A 23,890-nucleotide genomic window follows, 5' to 3' on the forward strand; every position below is an offset into this window, starting at 1 on the left:
CAACTCAGGGACCCTCAGGACTTCCAGGCTCTGCAGGCCAGAAGGTAATGGGCCTGGATTTGGAGGGGCGGGTGCCAGGGAGGCCTGTGGGCCCTCAGACTTGAGGAAGATGTCTAAAATCTTGCCAGAGGACGGAGGGTACCATCCCCACAGGAGGCCAGAAGTGGCAATACTCTCTGTCCCTCCCTGTCACCCTGCCCTGTCCACGTGCCCCCACAGACTCCCTGGCCCAGAAGTTCTTTCTGTTGTCTACCTTCCTGTAGTGACTGCAGCCATTCAGTCTCTGGGGAGACAGAAACTGGGGGTCGAGAAGCCAGTTGTCCTTCCTCCCGATAGGGCTGGTTTGGTTCTTCCAGCCCATTCTCTCAGCCCCCATCACTTTACCTTTTCCTTCCCCAGGGCCAGAAAGGCGAGAAGGGAGACGGAGGCATCAAGGGCTCTCCAGGAAAGCCAGGCCGCGATGTACGGTGCTCGGGACCCTTCCTCGCCACCACCCCATGGCCCTCAGTGAAATGCTGGAGTTAGCCATCAGAGTCCAACCTACTAGCCTTGCTCAGACAGGAGAACGGAAACCCAGGGAGGGGGAGGCTGTGCCCCAGGAAGCAGAGCTAGGAGGGGACAGAACAGGACCTGAACTCAGGCCCCCTGACTCCCAGCCTGACCCTTGACGTCTGATGCCCTGAGGTTGACATCTGATGACCTTGGGGCACAGGGCTGGAGTCTGGCTTTGGGGAGGGGTTCTGAGGGTGGGCAGCTGGGTGCGTACCCATCTCAGTGGGGCTGCTGTCCCAGGTGGTGCCAGGCCTCAGGCTCTTCTTCCACCTTCTACCCCACAGGGCCGGCCAGGGGAGATCTGCGTCATGGGGCCCAAAGGGCAGAAGGTGAGTTGTGGGTACCTGTGGGATGGAGAGTGGGTGGTGAGGCTGAGGCGATGGCTCTCTCACACCCACCTTGTCTGTACCAGGGAGACCCCGGTTTTGTTGGGCCTGAGGGGCTGGCTGGAAAGCCTGGACCCCCTGGCCACCCTGGGCCCCCTGGGATAGGACTTCCTGGGACCCCGGTGAGTACTCTTTGCCCCTCCTGCTGTTCTTTCCTCAGAGACTCTTCTCTGGTCTGGCCAGGGCTGGGGAGATAAGACTCGGTTCTGGGGCTCCTGGTTGGGGGAAGGGGCTTGGGTGGATCTCGCTATGATGTAGGGCCTCTGGGAAGCCTCTACCTGATGCTGTTCCTGCCCTCAGGGGGACCCAGGTGGCCCACCAGGCCCTAAAGGAGACAAGGTAAGCACAGGTGGGAGCGTGGCACTTGGGGAACCCCCTGCATGGTGGAAGGAGAGAGAAGGGGACCCAGGGCAGCAGGCATACGTGGAGGGAGGGAGCCAGGCATTCAGCTGAGAAGGCTGGCTTAGTTCAGCCAGGCCCCTCAGTGGGGATTGTCCCCCTCCCACTGCTTGCTGACTTGGGAGCCCTGGCCTGGGTTCTAGGCGCGGGGACAGGTAGGCCTAAGTCTAGTAATGACCAGAAAGGCCATAACCGGAGGGCCCAAGCCCCTTTTAAGGTCATATGCCTTGATGAGCAGAAAGCCCTGGAAATGTCTGACCATGTCTGTCTGCTCTGGCTCCTCTGGGGTCACCCAGATTCCTCTGGACCTGCTGCATGAGGGAAGGGCTACACAGAGGCCTCATATTCTTCCTTCCTTTGCAAGGAGAAGGACTTGGGTTAGACGTGGAGAAGGACAGGCAGCAGGCAGGGAGTGCTTGCTGACCAAGCTGACCATGAGGAGATGGGAGATTTGGCTGAGATTGTACTGCCGATTCAGAGAAGGGACTGATGGGGAAGGGGTGGATGGGCCAAGGTCATGGCCAGGAGCCTCCCCCTTAACACTTCTTCTGACCACAGGGCAGCTCGGGGGTGCCAGGAAAGGAAGGTCCTGGCGGGAAACCTGTAAGTAGGCCCAATCTGGAGGGGGAGGGGGGTGTGTGGCCTACCATGCCCAGGGCTGCTCTGCCAAGGCCTCCAGAGAGAGGGGGGGCTAGGTCCTTGGGCCCTCTCTTGGCATACCAGTCCCTCTGGCTGGCACTAACACCCACTGCTTCTTCTGACAGGGGAAGCCAGGGGTGCCGGGGCTGAAGGGAGAGAAGGTGAGATCCAGGCTGGGTTGCACCAGGATGGGGTGGGAGTGGGAGCCCCTCTCTGAAGGTGACACTGAGCATCAGGGGTGCTGGACTTTGTTGGTTCTTATGGGGTGTGTGTATGTGTGTGTGTGTGTGTGCGTGTGTGTGTGTGTGTGTATGTGTGTGGTTACTGAATAAAGAGCCTGGCTTGGGAGTTAGACAGCTGGGTTTGGGTCCTGCCTCGGCCGCTCACATGATTAATGAATATTCCACTTAGCTCCTCTTCACCTGAGTGTCCACATCTGTAAATGGGACACCATGTCTTCCCATGGCTTGTTGCGAGGATGAGTTTTGTGATGTCCAGGAATCATAAGTGGAATGAATGAGTCAGTTGAACAGAGAGCCTCTCCAGTGTTCTTGCTGTCCACCTTAATGTTGAGGGTGGGGCCCCCCACCAGTGTCTAGCTGGAGCTCCTTGTCTTCCCCAGGGTCCACTTGTCTCTCCCAACTTGTCCACTCATGATCTCTCCCTTCTGCTAGGGTGACCCCTGTGAAGTGTGCCCGACACTGCCTGAGGGCTTCCAGAACTTCATGGGGCTCCCTGGAAAGCCAGGGCCCAAGGGGGAGCCAGGTGATCCTGCACCAGCCAAGGTGAGTGCCCAGGGTGGCCATGGAGGGGCCCCACAAAAGTCCTGGGAGTGTGATCCTGAGAGGAGTTGGGCACTTGACACAGGGACTGGGTACTGCTCTTGGCCATAGAAAGATTGTGGGCAGAGGGTCCCGGCTCTTAGCTAGATGGGAGGGGGCTGAACCATAGAGTTTGGGGCTGGGCCAGAGGGCCCTCCAGGTCTCCATGGCTACCTCCTAGGGTTCTTGAGGAGCCTCTAAGATGCCTTTTGGGCAAGCTGGGGTGGAGCCAACCCTTATAGTGAGTGAGGCTGTGCCCTCCTCCTGGGACTGTGTTGGTTAGGGGTGGAGGAGTGGGCAGGGCTGGGTCAGGGTCCTCGCCTCGACTCCCCACTCCACTCCACTCCCTCACCCATACTTTCTTTCAGGAGGGCCTGGGAGCTGTTGGATGGAAAGGTGATCGGGTAGGTACTGGAACTTTCCAGTAGGGTAGCATAGCCTGGCCTGATTTCCTCCATGTGTTACATGGGTTGATTAGCCCTGGCTCTGTATGCTAATCTTGAGCCCCATAGGACCCCTGGGTATTTGAAAAGTTTGTGGTGTGTAACATTGTTGTCCTCGGGTATGGCCAGGAAATTGGGGTGCCCCTGCAGGCCCAGCCTCAGCCCATAAACCTTTTCTCCCTTACAGGGAGATCCTGGCATCCAAGGCCCCAAGGGAGAGAAGGTAAGGGAACACTGGCCCCCCTGGCTGCCCACCCCCCGACTGCTGGGAGCCTTTCCGATTTTTTCTGTTCCTTCCCCAGGGGGACTCCTGCTCATCCTGCAGCTTAGCCGTAGGAGCCCAGCATCTTGGGCCCTCTACAGGGGCCAAAGGAGATGTGGGTTCCCCTGGCTTCGGTTTGCCTGGCCTTCCGGTGAGTGACCAGCCTGGCCCAGTCCAGCCGCATCTTTGCCACACGGGGAGCCTCCCTGGCTCCTCAGGCTCTGAGCCTCCAGGCAGAGACCAGGATGGAGGTCCCGACGCAGGTGTCCCCAGCCCGCAGCCTGGTTTCTCCCTCCTTCCCTCCGCTGCCCCAAGCTGCTTGCCCTAGGGCTCCCTCCTAGAACCTCCAAGTACCCGGCTGTGTAACAGAAGCAACTGTCCAGCTACCTGCCTAGTTGTGGCATTCGTAATTCCAGGCTGGCCTTTCTCTTGCTGGGTGGACACTGGGACCGTGGAGTCTCAGAGAGGTGGGAGTGGGAGGATGCTCTAATTGTGACTTGATTGTTTTTTTCAGGGGAAAACTGGGGCTCCAGGGCCAGCAGGGCTGAAAGGAGAGAAGGTGAGATCTGGGTTAGCCACCAGGGGCACCCGGGCTTCTTGGAAGGGAGGCAGGGAGGCAGGGAATGGGGTGGATACAGACAAGAGCTCAAATCCACAGCGAGAAAAATTCATCAGTGCTTGGCAGACGGGAGTCAACGAACCTACTTGTGAGAGCCCTCATGTTCTCCACGGGAATTCCTTAGTGTTGTATTTTCTATTTTATTGATGATCTAAAACAATTAGGCACGTGTAAGGCTACCTTTTAATAAAATAACCGTATTTAACTCTCCTTTACCACTTACAATGGGCTGGGCACTGTTCCAAGCGCTGGTGCGTGTATTAACTGGTTTCATCCTCCTAAAACCTTATGGGGGAGCTACTCCATTATTCTCGTCCTACGGTTGAAGAATCGGAGACAGAGAGGGCCAAGTCAGTTCCCCAAGGTCACATGGGTGTTTGAGTGTAGAACTGGGAGCTGAGCCTAGGAATCTGGCTCCGGAGTCTGTAATCTTCGCCGCTCAACTTCGGGGCCCGTGTTCACATTTGTATTTATGATAGTGTCGGAGACAAATGACAGTGTTGAACTTACAAGGCGGCGTTGCTCAAATGAGGGCTTCTGGGGGTGGACGAGTGTTCAAGGGTGACAAACACTGAAATATATGTTTAGACTCTGCTCTGTCAGGCAAACCACACCTGTCATTTCTCAGATGGAGCTTTGTACCCCTGCCTCACGGCTGCTTCCTCTCTGGGGTGTCCCAGCCTCAGTAAATGGCGTGTCCCCTCCCCCCACTCCTCAGGCCCCAAACCTGCAGCATCCTAGATCCCTGTCTGCTCCTCCATCTGACAGTCCTGCCAACAGCATCTCTGTTGACGTCCCCTGCTCCTCTCCACCTCCACGCGCACCACCGTGGTCTGAACCCCATCGTGGCTCACCAGCCTGCACCCACCAAACCCGTCCACGGCCTGTTTGTCATCCAGCAGCTAATATAACCTGACCTTGTAAAAAGAACTTGAGTTTCATTATTTCCCTGCTTAACATCCTTCACGACTGACTCTGTACCAAAGTCCTGCTACGCCTTACAAGACCCTGGACAGCCGGCCCCTGCCTGCCTTTCTCCTGGCCCTCCTCTCCCTGGTTCTCAGCCTCCTTCCACTCAGGAGCACATCAAGACCATTCCCACCTCTTAGATTCTGTACTCGTGACTCCCACCATCTAGTACGTTTTTCCTCTCTACTCTCCCCTGCCGTGCTTTTGCTGGCTGGCCTGATTCTCATCTTTCTGAGAACTGTCATGGTCAACTCTTCTCTGACCATCCTGTCCAGAATGGCCTCCCCATCTCACCTCCCTGCCTGTTTCCTCCATGGCACTCATCGCTGTTTGGTGTTATGGTAACTTAAAAAGTTCTGGTTGTCCCCCACAAGTGTATAAGCTCCACGAGGTGTTCGTGCATGCTGCTCACCACATCCTACCAACACCTGGCCCCGTGCACAGATGTGGAGGTGTCTGGTGCACGGCTGTTGGATAACTGAATTAACGGTCATTGTGTGCGGGGTGAGGGCTGTGTATGGGGCTGGGATTCTGGGAAGTGAGGCTGGGGGCAGGAGCCTGCCACAGACTCTCTGGGGGACCTTGGGGAAATCCCCTGCCCGTCCTAGGCCTCAGTGTTCCTAGCCAGGAAGGGAGAGAGGTAGTCTAGCAGTCCTCACAGGCTACTTTTGCGGTTTGTGGTTTGGGATTGACTCAGCACCTGTAATGCCTCCTTACTTTGACCCCATGTTTTCTGCTTTGTCCTCAGGGTAATTTTGGGGAGGCAGGGCCAGCTGGCCGCCAGGTAAGTGTGCTCGGCATATGACAATTCTGGGACAGCTCTGGGGAGAGGGAAACGTGGGAGGTGCTGCCTGCTGCTGCGGGGACAACAGGCCTGGGCTGTGCCCTAGCATAGCCCGGGCAGGTGCTAGGCCTCACACATGGCCTTTTTTCTAATCACACAGGGGCCTCCAGGGCCAGCGGGACCCACAGGCACCAAAGGGGAGAAGGTGAGTCAGGGGATATGCTCCACGCTGCAGTGGGGAGAACTTCTTGTACTAATTCAAGCCCTTTGAGGCTCCCCACTGCCTAAGGGTAACATCTTCTTCCTTAGCATGGCGTTCGAGACCTTGATGATTTGGCCCCCACCTTCATTTGTTCCCTGTCCTCCCAAAATCTCTCCTGAGATATCCCTCACCCAGCAGAGGTGCTATATCAGGCCCAGCTCTATTCCCCAGCCCCAGATTCCAAGCCTGGCCCGGGATCCCCCAACCCTGTGTCCTGGCTTGGCAGGGGGAGCCTTGTGAGCCGTGCCCAGCCCTGTCCAAGCCTCAGGACGAGGATGGCTATGTGGTGGCCTTGCCTGGTCCTCCTGGAGACAAAGGAGAGCCTGGGCCTCCAGGCTTCGGCTTGCCAGGAAAACAAGTGAGTTCCCAGGTTGTTGCAGGTGGGGCTCAAAGTGAGGAGGGACCCCTGCGTGGGTCTCTTGGCTCCCTGGACAGTGGGGAGGAGCTGGGAGTGGGCGGAAGGGTCAACCAGAGGCAGCTGGCCTCAGGGACCTCAGCCCTTCACCCTGGGACACAGCCTGGCAGGGTGTAAAGAGCACCAACTTGGGACCAGACGGGCCTGAGTTTAAATTCTCTTTTCTGCCTTTTCCTCACTCTATGACTTGAGCCAGTTCCCTTTCCTCTCTGTGCCTGTTTCCTCTGCATGGTGGCGCCGTGGAGCCTAGGAGTGATGTGTGTGAAGCACTTGGCAGCACACGATAGGCATTCAGAAAGTGATAGTTACCGCGGGGCCAATTATTGTTACGGCTTTCCTGATAGCAGCGAGCACTGCCATAGTGCACGCTCTGTGCCACGCGCTGCTTCACGTGTGCTAGCTCGTCTAACCTCACAGGGACTCTCAGGAGAGAGGCCAGCTGCATTTTTATCATCCCCTTTGACAGATAAGCAAACCGAGTCACAGAGAGGTTAAGTAACTTGCCCGGGGATCACCCAGGCAGGTCCCTGGCTCGTCTCTTCCCTTAATCTCTACAGTACTGCTTCCCTAGAACAGGGCAGAGATTTTGGTCTGTGTTCCGTACTGTTGTATTCCCTGGGTCTGACAGTGCCGGACGTTTAGGGGTGTCCGCTGTGAGTGACTGGGTGCTAGAAATGCTTTCTCCCCAGGGCAGGGCCGGAGAGCGTGGACTGAAGGGGCAGAAGGTGAGAACCTCGTGCGCGTGGGGGGGCACTGCCTCTCTGATGAGCCTGCCACCTCCTTTTCCTGATTGCCCCGCACCTACTCCCCACTCCCTGCACAGCCTTCAGCCCCGTTGGAGGGCTCCGAGTGCCTTTAGTCCCCAAGAGGGCAGTCTGGCCCCCAGCTGGGTCACCTCTGCCCTCCGTGAACCCTACTCCTTCCAGGGTGATGCTGGGAATCCTGGAGATCCTGGAGTGCCAGGCACCATGGGGCAGCCGGGCCTGTCGGGAGAGCCTGGCGTTCGGGGCCCCGTAGGCCCTAAAGGAGAAAAGGTGGGTTGGGCAGGGGGTGTTTTGTTGCGTGAGCAAAAAAATAATCAGCCTGAGAGCTAACGAGGGGATGGACTGCAGAGTCAAGCTGTGAGCCTTACAGGATACCAGAGTCACCGGGTGGAGAGGCCTCAGCCCTTCTCTCCAGCAGGCAGGAGAAGGGCGAGGAGTGTCAGCGGCTGTTTTATTTCCCAGACCAAGGCGGAGGCAGTGGATGGGCAGAGCTCTCAAGGGGCACAAGGGCTCCCTTTCTGATGCCTGCTGCTGGCCTGGCTGTCAGCCCTGGCTCAGGGCTCCTGGCTGTGTCTCTGACCAGGGTGACGGGTGCAGCGCCTGCCCCAGCCTGCAGGGAGCAGTGACGAATGTGGCGGGACTGCCTGGGAAGCCCGGCCCCAAAGGAGAACCAGGCCCAGAAGGTGTGGGCCGGCCTGGTAAACCGGTGAGTTCCGGCTGCCCACCCTCTGGTCTTTCTCTGCCTGAGCTTTGCCTTCTCTTCCACCTGCGGGACCCATGGGCCACCTGTATCTTTTAGGGCCAGCCTGGTCTACCTGGAGTTCAAGGGCCCCCAGGACTGAAGGGCATCCAGGTATGTGTTGGTCCCGGGAGCCTGAGCTGCAGGTATGTGTGGTGAGGGGTCGGGGTGGGCAGACACATGGGAGCATTGGGCCTGGAGTGGGGAAGATCAGCTACAGGATGGAAGTGAAGAGGTTAAGGGGAAGAGGTTGGAGAAAAACGTGTTAAGGGTGAGTGGGGAATCTCAAGCCAAGGATTGTCCTTCTACCTCTTCAGGGAGAGCCTGGGTCTCCAGGAAAGGGAGCCCAAGGGCCCCAGGTGAGTTTTTAGCCTTACCTTTGCTTACCTGCCCCCAGACCCCCCAGCACTTCCATTAGCCAGCTGCCCGCTCCTATCCATCTCCTGGCTACAGAGCTCTGCTTGCCCTCAGATGCTCAAGGGCACAGCTCTGAGATAAGGAATTGGGCAGCAGCCCTGGCCTGCCATTACTTCTGTGGAGGATCTTCCCTTTGCCCCCTGCCCCCTGCCTCTCTCATCCTCACAGTCTTCCTGGGGAGCTCTCTTGAGTTTGGCTGGTAGATACTCCCCACCCTGACCAGGTATGTCAGTGGGACAGGTTGGCTCGGGCAGCTGTGGCCCACTCTGTCTTTTCTGACTTGCAGGGGGAACCTGGAGTCCAGGGTTTGCCTGGCATTCAGGTACGTCTTTTCTGGGCCTGGAGGAGGCTGGGGTGGGGAGTGGGAAGGGGTCACTTTAGGGTAGGGGTTAACCAACTGCGCTTCCATCTGCAGGGATTTCCAGGACCTCGAGGGCCTCCTGGTCCCACTGGAGAGAAGGGCGCCAAGGTGAGCCTCTGCCTCATAAGGCACTAACCCTGAGATCCTTTGGAGTGCCCTGGAAGAGGGGACAGAGGGCACAGGACCTGTGACATGCCTATCACAGGGCCACCCCAGACCTGGTCTGATACATCTCAACTGCCTGGTTGTCCCTTTTAGCCTCTGTGTCCTCTCTTTTATAGGGATCTCCGGGGCTGAAAGGAGCTGCTGGGCCTATGGGGCCCCCTGGTGCCAGTGTCTCTGGGCCTCCGGTAAGGGTCCTCTCTGCACGCTGTGCTGGAGGTCTTGCTGGAGCCAAGGCTTTTGCTGCTGGGAAAAGGGCATGGGGCTGACCCCACCGGGGCTGGCAGCATGGGGCATGGGAGGAAAGAAGCCCAGCCTCCGAGAAGGAGGGCCACATTGCCTGGACTGGGGCACCTGACCACGGACATTACTTATCATCACAATTTTTGGAGCAGTGACAGCTTAGCCTTGTGCTAAGCTCTAGACCAACAGAGATTCACTTAAACCTCCCAATATCCCAGTAAGGGAGTGGCTATGATTATCCCTGTTTCATAGATGAGGAAGCTGAAGGCCAGAGGGTGAGGAGTCAGAGTCAGGACTTGAACCCAGGTCTGCCTGTCGCAAAGCATGTATATTAACTCACCCACCCCCCACTTCAGACCCTGGGTCTTGGGGGATCTCTAAATGGCTGCTGCCCCATAGACCTATCCACGCCGATGGAAATGTTCTGTTCTGCTCTGCCCGAGTGGGTAGCCACTAGCCACATGTGGCTATCGAGTGCTCGAGCTGTGGCCAGTGTAACTGAGGAGCTAAATTTTAAATTTCATTTAATTTTAATTAACTTAAATTTAAATAAGCACACGTGACTATGGGCTACCCTACTGGACAGCACAGGTGTCTCGAGACCAGCAATACTTTCAACTTCATTACCCTCAAAGACCTCTCTTTATGACCGTCCCACTAATGATTCCATTTTAAAAGATGTGTCTATTGAACAAATCACATAGATTAAGTAATATTAAATGCATTTGCTCACTTTCATTCATCAAATACCTGTATAATAGTCTGCTTCCACTCCACATGAACCTACTAGACTTGTACGAGATGGTATAATTCTAGCCTAAATCAAAGAAACACTACCTTCCAGCCAGCCTGTGCCATGCCAGGTTGTGAGCAAATGTGTAATTTCCTTGGGCTTTTGGTAATGTTGAAAATAGCCCAGTGAAGGATATCTTTTCTGTCTTTATGGATCCCTAGAGAAATTTCCGTTCCAGTTTGGCAATCACTGATAGAGCCCCCTGAGGGAGCCCTAAGCCCAGAGGGGCCAGGAACCTGTCCATGTCCACACAGCCAGTCTGTGCGGCCCGGTAGAGCTGGACTGCCGGGGCACCTGCCACACTGTGCTCGTGGTGTGACCCAACATGAGTGACAGCCTTTCAGAGTCTCCAAATTCTTGGTGAAAAATAAAAGCAGAAATTCCTGTCTCGGTCTAAGTCATCGGAGGTAACCTTTGTGACAGAGGACAGAGTGTGTGTCAAGCGCTTAAGTGGGGGTGGAGGGGGGGGAGAGGGGACCTCGGGCCTCCTGTAGCTGGTGCAGTCGTGCTGGGGAATCTATTACAACATTTCTTGAAGCCTGAGTTTTCTCACCTGTAAAGCAGAACAGTACTGTCCTGCAAGGCTGGGAGGGGGATCCCACTCTGTTGTGTGACAGGCACTTGGCCCAGTGCCTGACACCCAGAAGGTGCTCAGGAAATGCCCGTCTCCTCCTTCCTCTGCTCCTTGTCTCCTGCGCCAGAGGCCCTTCTTTCCAGGACATGGGCTATTGCCCTCCCCTACAGGTGGGCCCCGTGGCTGGCTGCAGACCAGGCTCACCACTGACCCTAGGCTCTCTCCCTTCAGGGCCCTGATGGACAGCAAGGACAAACTGGACTTCCAGGAGCAAGGGGGATGCCAGTGAGTATGATGTCTCAGGGCAGCAGGAAGCTCTAGCAGGGGGAGTCTCACCTCCACACCCCATCTACTCACCTCGCTGTGTTTCTTCCCTGCAGGGTGAAAAGGGACCTCAGGGAGAGAAGGTGAGTCCCAAGGCCCTGTGGCCAATATGTGGGGAGGTTAACAGTAGCCCCGCCCCCTAGGGAATCTGTACACATGGGACTGGCTCTGGAACGGGGGATGGAGGCTAAGGAGTCATCCTGGTCTCCTTGCTACCCCCAGCTCCCTGGTTCCAGGAAACAGGGGCCCTGCACAAACATTTCTCATTTCACCTGGTTGCTGGCCCAGGGCACAGCCAGGATCTTGGGAGACCCAGAGAGCTCCAAGGCACCCATAGGGGCAGCTGCATTTGCAGATGGGGCCTAAGTCAGAGGCCAGGGCAGGAGCTAAGTTGGGGAGGACCAGTGGTGAGAGGGCAGAGGTGTTGGGGGACGGGTCCCTGCCACGGGGAGCAGGACAACAGTGGCCAAGCCGTGAGTGTCCTGGAGGCAGAACACCTGTGTCGCAACTGACACTGAACCCAAACCAACAGGAATTACAGTACTTGGGGCTTACCCAGAAGCCAGAACTTGGGGCTGAGGGCTTCCCAGTGGCAGGAACTCTGTGTATGTTCATCCATTCCACCCTCCTGACAGTCTCTGCGTTTGGTGCTATTGCCCTCATTTTACAAATAAGGACACTGAGGCTCGAGAGGGTTGAACAGGTTGCCCAAGGACACAGTCATAAGAGGCAGATCCTGGATTTAAACCCTGGCCTCTTCATCCTAGAACCCGGGCTGCCTCCCAGATGTTGGTTTCCAGAAGGTCCTCCATCCTTGCCCCCTGCCCCTACTCTGACAAAGGCTCTTGTCTTTTCAGGGCGAGCCAGGGGAGTGTTCCTGCCCCTCTCGGGGGGATCCCATCTTCTCTGGCATGCCGGTAAGTGGTGCTGAGAGCCCTTCCCCCAGCCGGGGCGAGGCCTGGCTTCCTGTGTTGGCTCAACATGCGAGGGCCCCCGCAGGGCTTTGCGCCCCGGCCAGCTGCCTCCCCACGCAGCTCTGCGCTTGGTGTGGACGTTGCCTATAACCTCTCCCTTCTTTTGCGACCCCCACTCCCACCCAGGGTGCTCCGGGACTTTGGATGGGCAGCTCCTGGCAGCCGGGCCCGCAGGTGTGTGTCGCTTGTCTCCTCTGTCTCCACGTGTCCGCCAGCGCCCCACGGCTTGCCCACCCTAATGCTGTTGCCCCCCAGCAGTGGGGCAGAGCTTTCTTTGGGGTCTGATTGCTTCTTTTCTCTCTCAGGGTCCCCCAGGGGTTCCCGGACCACCTGGCCCTCCTGGAATGCCTGGGCTACAGGTAAAAGGGGAGAGAGAATGGGAGTTTGGGAGGGAGGGTGGCAGGGTGGCAGGGCTTGGGCTGTGTGCTGCGCCTCCACCCAACACCTATGCATGCCATCCTCACTCCTCTCCATTCCTGCTCCCCAGAGCGGCATAGGGAGAGGGCCATTGATCCCTTAGGGCAGGCTGTGGGCAGTCCCCGCCTTCTTGAGGAACACCCTGCTGTGTGTTGGCCCAGACACCCTACTGACTCTCGGGCCAAGCTCAGCCCTTGGTCAGCTGTCAGGAACCCAGAATCTGGGTCCAACAATCCTTTACGCTCCTGTGGCGCTCCAGTGTTCTGGAGCAGCGTGCGACATTCATTTGTGCAACAAATATCTTTGCACATCCGCTAAGTTCCGGCCACTATTTTAGGTGCTAGTACCATAGCAGGGTGCAAAAATAAAAATCCCTGCCCTCTTAGAGCACACATTCTAGTAAGTGAGGCAGACAATAGGCAAGATAGAGAAATAAAATGGAATACAGCCTGTTGGAAAGTGATCTGTGGTGAGGAGGAAGATAAAGCAGGGTGTGGGGTCAGAAAGTAGGAGGAGGGCAAGGAAGATGTTTGAGAAGAGGGTTGGAAAGAATCCAGACTTACAGGAAATGAGTGAGTAGGCCCGTGAGGGAGAGCGCCTGACAGTGAAAGCAGGTGCAAAGGTTTGGGGGCGGAACTGGGCCTGACAGTTGGGGGAATAGCAGGGAGGCCAGAGACAGGGAAGGGAGAGCAGTGGGAGTGGAGATCCATGTGGCACAGTGATGAGACAGTGCATTCCAGAGCCCGTCAGCCTGACTTTGAATCCCAGCTCTGCCGCATGCTAGCTGTGTGATGCCGGGCAAGTTACTCACCCTTTCTGTCTCACTTCCTTCATTTGTTAAGTGAAGATAATTACAGCATGTACCTCATGGGGCCTTTGTGAATTTTAAACAAGTTAACATGTGCAAAACATGTAGAACCGTGCCTGGCACATAGTAAATGCTTCGGAGGCATTAGCGATCATTAGGCCAGTGATGACTTTTATTATTTTATATCCATTCTCTCGTTAATTTGAGTCTCACATCAACTCTGATAGGCAGATGGTGTTATCCCTAAGTCTCAGTTGGGCAAATGGGCTCCGAGAGGTGAAGTATCTTGCCTGAGGTCATGTGGCTAGGAATTGGCAGCGCTGGACTGGGCTTCTCTGGTGCCAGGCATCTTCTCCTCGCTGCCGCTGACCTGCAGGACAGTTCCCCAGCAGCGTACAGACCAGGTCCTATTCTCTGAAGGTCCTAGGAGGGAGAGGCAGTGGCTTCTGCATATCTGGCTCCCAGCTCCTGAAGAAAGCAGAGCAAAATCACGTGGAAGCTTTTTACAAACTGCTCCCCTACCCCCTACCTCCCGCCCTGGAGATTTTATACATCCCCCGCTGCCACCCTGGGGGTGAGAATCTGTTCTGATGAGTCCCCATTGCTGATGGGAGTCTCTGCCGGGATCCAATTCTCTCTGTCTCATCAAGAGCTCAGAACTAGAGCCAACTCTCAGTCCCCCATGGGCCAAGCACACATTTACCAAGTGCCCCAGCATCCTGCTGCACCGCCAAGAAATGGGAGTCTGTCTGCAGGGGTCTTGCAGTTTGCTTGGGGAAGCATGAGAGTCATTGCAAAGTGACCCATTAACACACTGATGGAGTGTGAACCCTGCCAAGAGATGAGGGTGGAGAACAAGGCAGAAAAGAGTAGCGGCAGAGTCTGGTCCCAGGCACTGGAGTCCTCGCCCCGAGCCAGTGCCGGAGACCAAGCCGAGGCGGCCATGAATAGGCACCTGCCCTGTGCCAGGCAAGATATGGCTCTTCCTTGTCAGGTTGGCCCTGCAGTCCTTTCAAGGAAGGGAGGGCCCAGCAGCTCCTGTATTCAGGCTCAGAAATGGGCCGGGAGAGAGAGAGAGAGAGCATTTATTTGCTCAAGTAATGTAATTTCTTGTAATTTCCATCCATTTCCCAGAAGGGGAAACTGAGGCAGGGAAGTCAAGCAATGTGCCTGAGGCCACGTAGTAGCTAGTGAGTGGGTAGCTCTTGGCTTCTCTGGTAGGACAACAGGTGGGACATTTAGTTCCAGGAGGGCAGGGCAGGGAAGTCAACCAAGTATCAGGCTTGAACTAACCCACGGGCAATGGCAGGTGGAGCAGAGCAGATTAATTTAGGTGCATGAGGATCACGAACAGGTTCGTGGTGTCTTCCCTGCGCCAGGCACTGTCCTCAGCCTGTTACCTTGTGAACCCACTCAGGATGCAGAACTGGTGGCACAGGAGCTTGCGGGAGGGAGGCTGACGCCAGTCCCCTTGGGCCTTGGTAGGGCCTGGCCTGGAGCAGAGAGGGCTCGCAGGGGAAGGTGGCGTGTTCTTCTGTCGTTGGGAGCTGGGACTTGAAGGGAGGCCAGCTCTCAGTACTGGCCAAGGAATTCCCGGGCGGAGAGAGCCGGGTGTGCGGTGGTGCGTTCACTCAACACGTATTTAATGCACGCCTCCTCTGTGTCTGGAACATACTCCCAGGCCTCCGTGGGGTATTTAATATGCAAATGTGCATTGAGAGCCCGCAGGGGTCACAGGGAGTCCGCGTGGCAAACACCTCACCTGAGTTCCTCACACTCACGGTGTCCTTTACGCCTCACTGTAAACCATCCTTGTTCCACAGATAAGGAAACTGAGGCACAGAGATTTTTTTTTTCCAAGTAAGCTGGCAGAAATTACCAGTGAAGTAGTAAGGGGCTTACATCTGCATAGGTCTGGCTCCCAAGCCCCCACCTTGCTGTGTCCACAGGTGTTCTGGGGAATGTCTTTTGTGGAAGGTGCTGGAATAGTGGTTAAGAGTCAGTGGTCCTGACTCCAAATCTCACCTCTGCCCTTTGCTCTTTTTGTGACCTTGGGCAAGTTACTTAGCCTCTCTGAAGTCTTTGTTCTGCATTCAATCTCATTGAATCACCAACGCTGTGATTCAATGAGATTATAGAGGAGCTGTATGAGAAAGAAATGTCATTACTTATGATGTAGAAGCCCCTCTGCCTGGCTTTGGACGTTCCTCTAACTCCTGCTGGACTGGTTTTGCGGGGGGGAGGTCACCCTTCTGGACCTCCTCAACTGTCCCCACAAATGGTCTGGAGATTCTGAGCTAAGGATGGATGCCAGCCTTGCACCAGCCGGGCTCTCGGTTCTGCAGGAAGAAAAGGGGCAGTGGGGATGGTGGGCACGAAGCAGGGTGGCCTTCGGGTTCAAGTCCACTCACTCAGTATCTTCTTGGTGGCAGGGATTGCCTGGAAACACCGGTCTGCCTGGACAGCCTGGGCTCACCGCTGAACTGGTAGGTACTGGTGGGGCACTGTGGGCCCTGAGCAGCCCCCTCCCCACCATTCCCAGGGACGAGCTTGCCTGTGCCAGCTCCCTTAGCTGCAGTGGGGGCCCTCTTCCTTCCCTCCTGCAAGGCATGGAGAAGCCAGGGTGGCCTGTGGCTTCCTTCTGATCCCATCAGTCCCCGACCCCCTTCCCCTCACCTGCCTGAGCCCTCCCATCTTGTCTCCTGCAGGGGTCCTTACCAATCGAACAGCACCTCCTTAAGGTAAGAGGGTAAGAGGAAAGGAGGAGGAATTGGCAGAGAAGCCTCCTAAGGGGATCGCTGTGGGAAGTGCTCAGCACCACACAGGGAGAGCTGCAGACACGATGGGGCTGTTGGTGGGGGAACATGCGTTTTCCAAGCATCTGGCACCGAGGGTGACACAGGCCTCCTGTGCTTAGTCGCCTCTGGAAACAAGACCTGGATTCTCCTCTCCACCAGTTCCACATCCTCCGGGGTTTCTCCAGAGCTCCCCCCCCCCCCGCCATCCTGGTCACCCCCTTCTAGTACTGGCCAGCCAGAGCCCTGGACCTCCCGCTATCCCCGAGGGCCTGGTTAGGCCAGAGCATGAGGACTGCCTGCCCTGCCACCACCCACCCCGTCCCCTGCTTTGGACAGCAGATGTCTCCAGAAGTAGCTTCCTGTCGATTAACCTTCTGACAGCAGCTGCAGGTTGGATCACCATGGAGTGTGGCAATGAAGTCCCAGTTCTTCTCCCTTTGGCTCCTGGCAAGCCGAGGATACCCCAAGTCCTGCCCCTAGGCAGGTGATTGCATGACTCCAAATGCAGGATTCGACAAGTGCTCTGTGGAGGACCTCAAACTGGAACTGAGTGTGTGGTCTGGAGAAGGGGTCAGATGGCACCTCAGAGGAAGCCTTGGCCTGTGGACAGAGTGCCACCTCAGACCTAAGCAGAGCAGAGTCCAGCACAGGCTCCCACTTACCTGAGACAAGTCGCACTGTCTCTTTGAGCATCGGCTTTCTCATCTCCAGAATGCTTATAAGATTACCTGCCTCATTGCACTGTCAGGAGCGAATGTGATAATGTGCAAAGGCCTATTACAATGGCTGGCATCATGGGTGCTGAGTCAATGCCAGCCATTGTCACTGGGCTCTGCATTGAACAGTGAACGTAGATCCTGCCCAGAGGTCCAGGGACACTCCTCTACAGATGGGTGAACCAAGGAGCCCATGACAGTCAGGATCTACTGGGGCAGGAGGGCAAGCCACATCCCAGAGGGTGTCTGCAAAGGGCCTGGCTCCTCCTGCAGCTGCTCCTTTGCACCCTTGGGCAGAGAAGCTGTGGTTGGAGCCGGCCTTTTCAGCCTGAATCCTCGTGGCGTGTCCTCACAGTGGGTGCAGGTTGCAGGAACAGCCGGGACAGATGGTCCCTCTGCGGGCCCCTCCGCCTCCTCCCACACGCCTGTCTGGAAAGTGGCTTTGGCTTGGCCCCACAGAGCTGCTTCCTGGAGGAAACTCAAAGCCAGTGCTGGGATTGGGTCCCCTGAGGATGGAGCGAAGCTACCGCAGGGATGTGGCTGGGGAGAGAGAGAGTGTGTGGGCGAGGGGAGGGGGGAACGGCTGGGCAGGGCGCCCTGGCTGAGCTCGGGGTGGGGTTCCCCCATTCGGCCCGCCCTGGCCTTCTGGGACCCATGCCCCACTGCCCTCTCCTGTCTCTCTCGTCAGAGCATCTGCGGGGACTGTGTCCAGGGGCAGACAGCCCACCCAGTGGGGCTCCTGGAAAAAGGAGAGAAGGGAGACCAGGGTATCCCCGGCGTGCCAGGCCTGGACAGCTGTGCCCGGGTAGGAGGCTGGGCTCCGGGGTGGCCTGGTGGAGGGAGAGCGCTCGGCTGCCTCACCTGACGGAGGGCCTCTTGTCCTCCTCAGTGCTTCGCGGAGCGGGAGCGCCCAAGAGCTGAGGAGGCCCGGGTGAGTGGCCCCTGCTCCTCGCCCGCGCCCGGGGCTCCCAGGGAGGGCCCTGGCTGCTCAGCTCACCGTCCCCATCCCACTCCAGGGAGACAACGGTGAGGGGGATCCAGGCTGTGCTGGAAGCCCCGGCCTGCCCGGTCCTCCGGGACTGCCCGGCCAGAGAGGAGAAGAGGTAAGGCCTCGGCCGGGCCCTGTCTGGGCAGGGCTCCAAGGGGGCTGGTTTCTCCATGGAAGTGGCCCTCAGGTCCTGGGGGTGGGTTTCATTCCTGCCAAATGTCCCCTGGGCCCTCCGGTGGCGCCCTGTCTCTTGGGAGTCCTTCGGGGGGCTCTGAGTCTCAGGTCACCTGGCATGTCTCATGGCTCTGACTCCCTTGCTCTGCTGGCACACTGGCCGCTCTTGGCCCAGAGGACACCTTTCTGCTCCCGCCAGCTGCTTCGCCTGCCCGCATCTCTTCGCTGGGGCTCGTTCCTTTGCCCCTTCCACCCTTTGCACAAAGATCACCTTCTCAGGGAGACTTCCCCTGACATCTTGAAAACTGACCACCGCCCCCCCCCCCACCAACCCTAAAACCTCTAGTCCATGCAGTGCACGTGTCACCCTCTGAATACTATGTATTTCACTTATTTAGGAAATACATCTCAGCATCTGCTGAGCACCACATGCCAGCCCCTGTTTTATTCGTTACCGTCCACCTCTCGCCTAGACTGTCAGTGCCACAGGCAGGGATTTTTTATGTTTGGTTTATTGCTGTGTACCCAGCACCTGGGCTAGTGCCTGGGACATAATAGCTGCTCAATAAATGTTTGTTGGATGATTGAATGAACTGAATGAAAGGTGTACTATCAGCTAAAATGGCCCTGTTTTGCCATCCCTCTGTTGACTCTGGCTGTGGTGAGCTGGGAGGAAGGCTGCAGAGATCCTGGGGCTCTGTGGGGGCCTGAGCCTCTTCCTCCCTTTCCCTTGGCTTCCTTTGCAGGGTCCGCCTGGCATGAGGGGCTCCCCGGGTCCTCCAGGCCCTATTGTAAGTATCCGTGGTTTCCTGGCCCACTTGAGAAGCTCTTGAAAGGGTCCTGATGCCCAGACACCATTCTTCTGTCTTGTATCCAGGAAGCTGGGCAGGGCAGAAGGAGGGAAATTCTACTGCCCACTCCTTTCCCTCATCAGAGCATCAGTGGGGACTGTGGACTCCCACCACCCGAGCCCCTGGAACTGGCCTGCTCCATCCTGCTCTGCCTATGGTTCTGCTTAGGGGGAGGCCCTCAAGGGCACACCCTTGTCTCCCTGTCCCCATCCCTACACTGTCCTGCACAATGGTCCCACGCTCCCCAGCGGGAGGGCCTAGACTTCTGGCTTGTGGTCTTGGCTGCCAGGAAGGCGTGTGGCAACCTGACCAGATTCCTTCATGCCTCCACGCCACCAGTCGCTACAGGGGCTAGGGGCTAACACAGAACTGCCCCATGTTGCTCTGTAGGGCCATCTCTAGGGCAGGTCTACAGAGGCCAGACCAGGGATGTCTCCCCTGGAGTCCTCCATGGAGTTGCTATGGCAGGAAAGTAGAAGTTATCAGGGAAGACGGAAAGAACCAAAAATGCTTTCTTTGGAGAACAAGTGGCTGGTGGCAAGTCACCTTAGAAGCAGGGAGCCACCCAGCTGGGGGCATCTGGAGGTCAGGTTGCTGGCGTTGATGGGCTTGCACCCCAGCAAGGGTGTCCAGCTGGACTCGAGAGAACTTGGCAAGGGCCCTTTGACTCTGGGGGCTATTTCTTATCTCTGCTGATGGCGGAGCCATTCTTCCTGGAGCCAAGGGGAGGAGCGGGTGTCTTCAATGAGTCTCTTTTCCAGCCACCTTGGAAATATTCCTGTGATCTCCTCTCCCCACGACCCCCTGCCCCAGACGATGCCCAGGGTGACTGTGCTTATGAGTTGTGACCTGCCTGTCTCTCCCACCAGGGCCCTCCAGGTTTTCCTGGTGCTGTTGGCTCCCCCGGATTGCCTGTAAGAACCTAGCACTGCTCAGCCTCCCCCCACCACCGCCAGCCAGCTCTCTGTGGCTTTTGCTTGTCTCCCTTCCTGTGGAGCCCTCCCCCTCCCTCCTCCCCCTTCCCCCCTCCCCCCTCCATGTTTGTCTTTGGTCCCTGCAGGCACATAACGACACAGGTTCCCTGAGGGCCCAGCCGCTTGGACATCTTCCCAAGTCTCTGACTTCCTTCACTTCTCCCTCTGCTCCTGCTTCTTTCATCAACTCCCCACCCTCCCCTGCCCATGATCTCCCCCACACATCACTGCCCCCCCTCCCCCAACCCAGGCCAGGGAGCTGTTTCACCTTCTTATTTGAAGCTGGTGCCTCTAGGGGCCTCTTGATTCCTCCCTTCTCACTTCTGCCTCCTGCTTCTCCCACCTTTGCTGTTGACTAAAGATTTGCTGGAAGTAGTTCTTGGGGCCCTGCCAGGCACCTGGCACTGAGCCCGGCAGAGATGCCAAAGCTTTAGGGCTTCACATTGCAGGCTGGCACAGGTTGCTGCCCCGCTGCTCGGCAGGGCCGTCCACGGGCACCCCAGGGATCCGAAGGTAGCCCTGCTTGCACCTTTCCCATCGTCCTAGAGGAACCTCGCAGCTTCCTCCTCTTCCTCTCCTCTTCCTTGGCTCCAGGCCCCGTCTGCTGCTCCAAAGGCTGGGCGTGTGATGCCAGCCAGTCGGGTTTCTGGGTGTCGTGGGGCCCTGCCCCTCTGCGCCCGGCGCCCGGGTCTGCGCCTTCTGCCGGGTGTCGTTAATTGCTCTGCCTTCGTCATCGTCACAAGTGTGTTTAAATCATCCCCAGCCTCACTGTTGCTCCGTCCTGGGTCACGGAAACTAACCTCCTGTTTGTCGGATTTGGTGTTCCTGGGGCCTGGCTCCTCTCCTCCCAGGCCTGGTGATGGAGGCTCAGGGAGCAGGGCCCTGCCTTGTCACAGCTCCATCTGTCCCCACGTCCTCATCCTGGCCGGACCTTGTCTGTTTCTGCTTGCTTGGGTGAAGGGGCCATCTGTCCGTCTAGCCATCTGTCTTGTGTTGTGGAAAGGTTTGGGCACCGTCTCGTGAGGGCACGAGAGAGAAGGGGCAGACACAGCCCCTTAATGCTGTGGCGAATCCACAAAGGTCAGGGTGAGGGGTGGGGGCTCTGGCTTTGATCGAAAGTGATACCCCTTTCCACCCCAAAAAGTGACAGTGACTGCTCTGGAGGGAGCAGGCTGCTCTGGGGGCCTTCCCATGTCTCTCCCCTGCATCCCTAAAAGAAGGTGACTTGTGGCTGGGGGTGGGGGTGTACAGGTAAGTGTTGGGTTTTCAGTGATACATTTTGGTAGCAGAACATCACAGAGGGATACCTGTCCTGACAGCTGCCCCTTGGGGGAGCACACACGTGTCAACCCCCTAAAGATACACCCCAGCCAGTTCCCGAAGTAGGGCACATCAGTGACAGTCACCTGCCTGAGAGGTACCCTCTGAGCGTCACCTACCTGGGGAGGGGGAGCATATCTCTGTAGTTACCTGTCTTGGGGGTATGTTCTTAGAGGTACCCCTAGGTGGGAGTCTATGCCTCTCACAGTTATCCTTCTGGGGTATACCCCATGGTCACCCTGCTGGGGACCCTGGAGTGGAGGCATCAGCAATGCCCAGCTCTGCTGGCCTGGGGATGGAAGGCTGCAGGACAGAGAAGAGGAGTTGGGGGCTGGGTGGGGACTGCCCTCCCCGGCAGGTCCTCATGATTTTTCTCTCCAAGGGTCTTCAAGGGGAGCGAGGCCTCAGGGGCCCGACAGGAGAGAAGGGAGAACCGGTAAGCAGGCACTGGCCGCTCGGGGAAGGAGATGGTGAGCAGCCCTGGGGAGGCAAATGTGGGCCCTCGGGGATAGTTGCCAAGTGGACGATGGGAGGCCGACTCCTTCTGAAACTGTCTGCCCTGAACCCTCAGATTGGGGGTCTTCACACCCCATCAGGATCAAAGGAGGCTGAACTCCAAGTGCCCTGACTCCCTAGAAGGGGCAAACAGGCCCCCGGCCCCCTCCTGGCTTCCAGCAGCTTCCTGGCAGCTCCTCCCTCCATCCTCCTCCTGCAGCATTCAGTTGGCCCTTCCACGCCCCACTTTCCCACTCCCCTTCTCATCCTCCCTGCTCTGGGCCTTTTCTCTGGCTCAGCTCCCAGGGTTCTGGCCGGGCTGGCCCTGTCACCCAGCCCCACGTTCGTGGTGGCGGTCTCAGGCAAAGGAACCTGGGCCTCTGGGGGTGTGCTTGCCCAGGTGGTGGCTGCCCTGGGATGGGCATCCTGGCTATGGCTACTCTATTTTCCCCTGGTGAGGGGAGACAGAAATGTTGAGGGGCTGGTCCATAATGTCAACCTTTCTTTGTAGGGTCCTCCAGGGCAACCTGGCTACCCAGGCGCCATGGGCCCCCCAGGACTGCCTGTGAGTATGGGGATGCTGGCGTGGCTTAACAGAGCCTCAGGGTGGTGGTCGGGATGGGAGCAGGCTGATGCATCTCCCCAGCAGGCTCCCTCCCTCATAAGCATTTTGGCCTGTGCCTCTGCCAGGCTGTCGGTGAGGGGCTCCCCCAAACCCCTGTGACAGAGCAGCTTGGCCCTGCCACCCCACTTGGGCACTGCACACTGAGGTGCCAGGCTCTCAGAGCGCCCAGCCCCCAGCCTGGGACCTCCCCTCCTGGGGAGGGGCAGGAGAGCAGGGGAGACCACCAGAAGCCTACCCTGGGCAGGAGCCTGCTGGGTGGACATGTCCCCGCTTTCCATGGCGCCCCCCTCCCCCAGCCCTCGTCCTCGTCCTCGGTGCCGGTGCCAGCGCGTGCCAGCTGCAGCCTCCACCCCTCGCATTAGCACCGTGACGGTGGGCCACGGGGCTAATTCGGCTCTCTCTCTGCTCACTTGTCAGGGCATCAAGGGGGAACGGGGCTACATCGGGCCCCCGGGAGAGAAGGGAGAATCGGTGAGTTTAAGCCGGGGCTCTGGGGCTCAGCAGGGTCAGGAAGAAAGGGTCCCTGCCCCACCTCCACCGCCACCACTAATGCCCTCGGAGACTTTCCCAGCAGCCGTGGAGGGAGAGATGTGACCCCAGCTTCCCTGCCCCCTGGGTCGCTCCAGCTGGGTGCACATGCAGGCAGCAGGCAGCAGGCAGTGGAGGCTGGTTGCCCAGAGGAGGCTGAGGGGAGGCCAGAAAGAGGATCCCAGGAGGTTTTGTGGAAATGGGCTGGCAGAGGCTGCCAGGGGGCAGGGGGCCTGGAGTCGGCCCTCAGGAGATCCTCCTCCTCCCCTGCAAAGGTGGGCGGGCAGGCCGGCAGGCAGGGCAGGCCTTGGGAGGGCCAGGCCTGAGACCCCAGACCCAGAGTGGAACCTGGCCTGATGCCGCAAGCCCAGAGCCACCATTCCAGGCTGGGTGAGTGCAGGAACAAGGGCTGTTATCAGGTGAGGACATCACATCAGTGAGGTTGTCCCTGAGGCTCAGGAAGGGACGTGGCTCACCCAGCACGCTGCAGCTAGTTAGTGAATGAGTTAGGGCAGAGCCTGGGCTTGACCCCAAGTCCATCTGTGACCACCCTGCCCAACCTTAGTCTTGCCTTCCCTCCACATGTCAGTGAGGCCTGGGTGGGATATAGCAGACCTGATGTGCATTTACTCAATAACAGACATTCTTCAAGGGCCTTCTGGGTGCTGGGCTGTTGTGAGGGTGCCACAATGCATAAAACAGGCACTTGTGCCCCTTGACTTCATGGGGCTCACATTCCAGTGAGCGAGACAGATAACAGATGAATAAGCCAATGCATATAAATGATGAGAAAGCAATGGAGGAAAGAGAGCAGGGTTAGGGACTGGCTGAAGTACAGGGTGCTATTAGAGGATCGGTAGCCCTCTCTGGGGAGGTGCTGTTTGAGCTGAGCCCAGAATAGAGTGAGGGGTTGGGGAGGCACATAGCTATCCATCCTGGGGAATCCCACAGGGGGAAGAGATTGAAGCCATCTAATCTCTTGGTAAGGCTTTAAGAACTCCAGAAAGGGTGGGGGAAGGGTAGGCATTCTAGGGAGAAGGGACAGCTGTGCAAAGGCCCAGGGGTATGAATGCATAGAGTATATTCAGAGAACAGCAGTCTGACCAAGTGAGGCAGAAAAGACAGGGAGAGGGAAGTGAAGCAGGGAAGGGTGGTTGGTACCAGGTCACAGGAGGCCTCAAAACCCAGCACAGGTAGAAAGTGTATATACTTTATTCAGTCAGACAGAGGGGAGCCTCTGTTCCCCCCACAATCTGTTCCCCCACCCCATCCCCTGACCTCCCACCTCCCCCAG

The 23,890-nt window shown here is 57.5% G+C and overlaps 1 protein-coding gene and 1 long non-coding RNA gene across 7 annotated transcripts in view; one reads left to right on the top strand and one right to left on the bottom strand.

Annotated features, from left to right (window-relative positions):
- The window catches only part of COL16A1 (collagen type XVI alpha 1 chain), a 49,039-nt gene that overhangs the window by 11,485 nt on the left and 13,664 nt on the right, over window positions 1-23,890 (top strand). For 3 of the 6 annotated variants that reach the window (XM_072827378.1, XM_072827380.1, XM_072827379.1), the window contains 38 exons: window positions 9-44; window positions 400-462; window positions 837-881; window positions 965-1,060; window positions 1,239-1,277; window positions 1,896-1,940; window positions 2,102-2,137; window positions 2,651-2,761; window positions 3,166-3,201; window positions 3,428-3,463; window positions 3,543-3,653; window positions 4,017-4,061; window positions 5,839-5,874; window positions 6,035-6,079; window positions 6,363-6,494; window positions 7,241-7,276; window positions 7,478-7,585; window positions 7,899-8,021; window positions 8,115-8,168; window positions 8,372-8,413; window positions 8,758-8,793; window positions 8,887-8,940; window positions 9,114-9,182; window positions 10,836-10,889; window positions 10,985-11,011; window positions 11,786-11,845; window positions 12,029-12,076; window positions 12,208-12,261; window positions 15,560-15,613; window positions 15,836-15,868; window positions 17,330-17,446; window positions 17,531-17,572; window positions 17,658-17,744; window positions 18,550-18,594; window positions 19,524-19,568; window positions 21,331-21,384; window positions 21,955-22,008; window positions 22,486-22,539. In XM_072827378.1, the coding sequence (XP_072683479.1) occupies window positions 9-44; window positions 400-462; window positions 837-881; window positions 965-1,060; window positions 1,239-1,277; window positions 1,896-1,940; window positions 2,102-2,137; window positions 2,651-2,761; window positions 3,166-3,201; window positions 3,428-3,463; window positions 3,543-3,653; window positions 4,017-4,061; window positions 5,839-5,874; window positions 6,035-6,079; window positions 6,363-6,494; window positions 7,241-7,276; window positions 7,478-7,585; window positions 7,899-8,021; window positions 8,115-8,168; window positions 8,372-8,413; window positions 8,758-8,793; window positions 8,887-8,940; window positions 9,114-9,182; window positions 10,836-10,889; window positions 10,985-11,011; window positions 11,786-11,845; window positions 12,029-12,076; window positions 12,208-12,261; window positions 15,560-15,613; window positions 15,836-15,868; window positions 17,330-17,446; window positions 17,531-17,572; window positions 17,658-17,744; window positions 18,550-18,594; window positions 19,524-19,568; window positions 21,331-21,384; window positions 21,955-22,008; window positions 22,486-22,539 (2,262 nt within the window). The remainder of the gene's footprint in view (window positions 1-8; window positions 45-399; window positions 463-836; window positions 882-964; window positions 1,061-1,238; window positions 1,278-1,895; window positions 1,941-2,101; window positions 2,138-2,650; window positions 2,762-3,165; window positions 3,202-3,427; window positions 3,464-3,542; window positions 3,654-4,016; window positions 4,062-5,838; window positions 5,875-6,034; window positions 6,080-6,362; window positions 6,495-7,240; window positions 7,277-7,477; window positions 7,586-7,898; window positions 8,022-8,114; window positions 8,169-8,371; window positions 8,414-8,757; window positions 8,794-8,886; window positions 8,941-9,113; window positions 9,183-10,835; window positions 10,890-10,984; window positions 11,012-11,785; window positions 11,846-12,028; window positions 12,077-12,207; window positions 12,262-15,559; window positions 15,614-15,835; window positions 15,869-17,329; window positions 17,447-17,530; window positions 17,573-17,657; window positions 17,745-18,549; window positions 18,595-19,523; window positions 19,569-21,330; window positions 21,385-21,954; window positions 22,009-22,485; window positions 22,540-23,890) is intronic. The other 3 variants (XM_072827382.1, XM_072827383.1, XM_072827381.1) reach the window with 3 other exon arrangements.
- On the bottom strand, window positions 13,286-20,839 carry LOC140634032 (uncharacterized). The gene is made up of 2 exons (XR_012031596.1): window positions 19,897-20,839; window positions 13,286-13,595 (listed from the first exon to the last, which is right to left on the bottom strand). It is a non-coding gene; the product is annotated as an uncharacterized lncRNA (long non-coding RNA).

Source organism: Canis lupus, chromosome 5, assembly GCF_048164855.1.
Source record: "Canis lupus baileyi chromosome 5, mCanLup2.hap1, whole genome shotgun sequence".
Classification (NCBI taxonomy): Eukaryota; Metazoa; Chordata; class Mammalia; order Carnivora; family Canidae; genus Canis; species Canis lupus.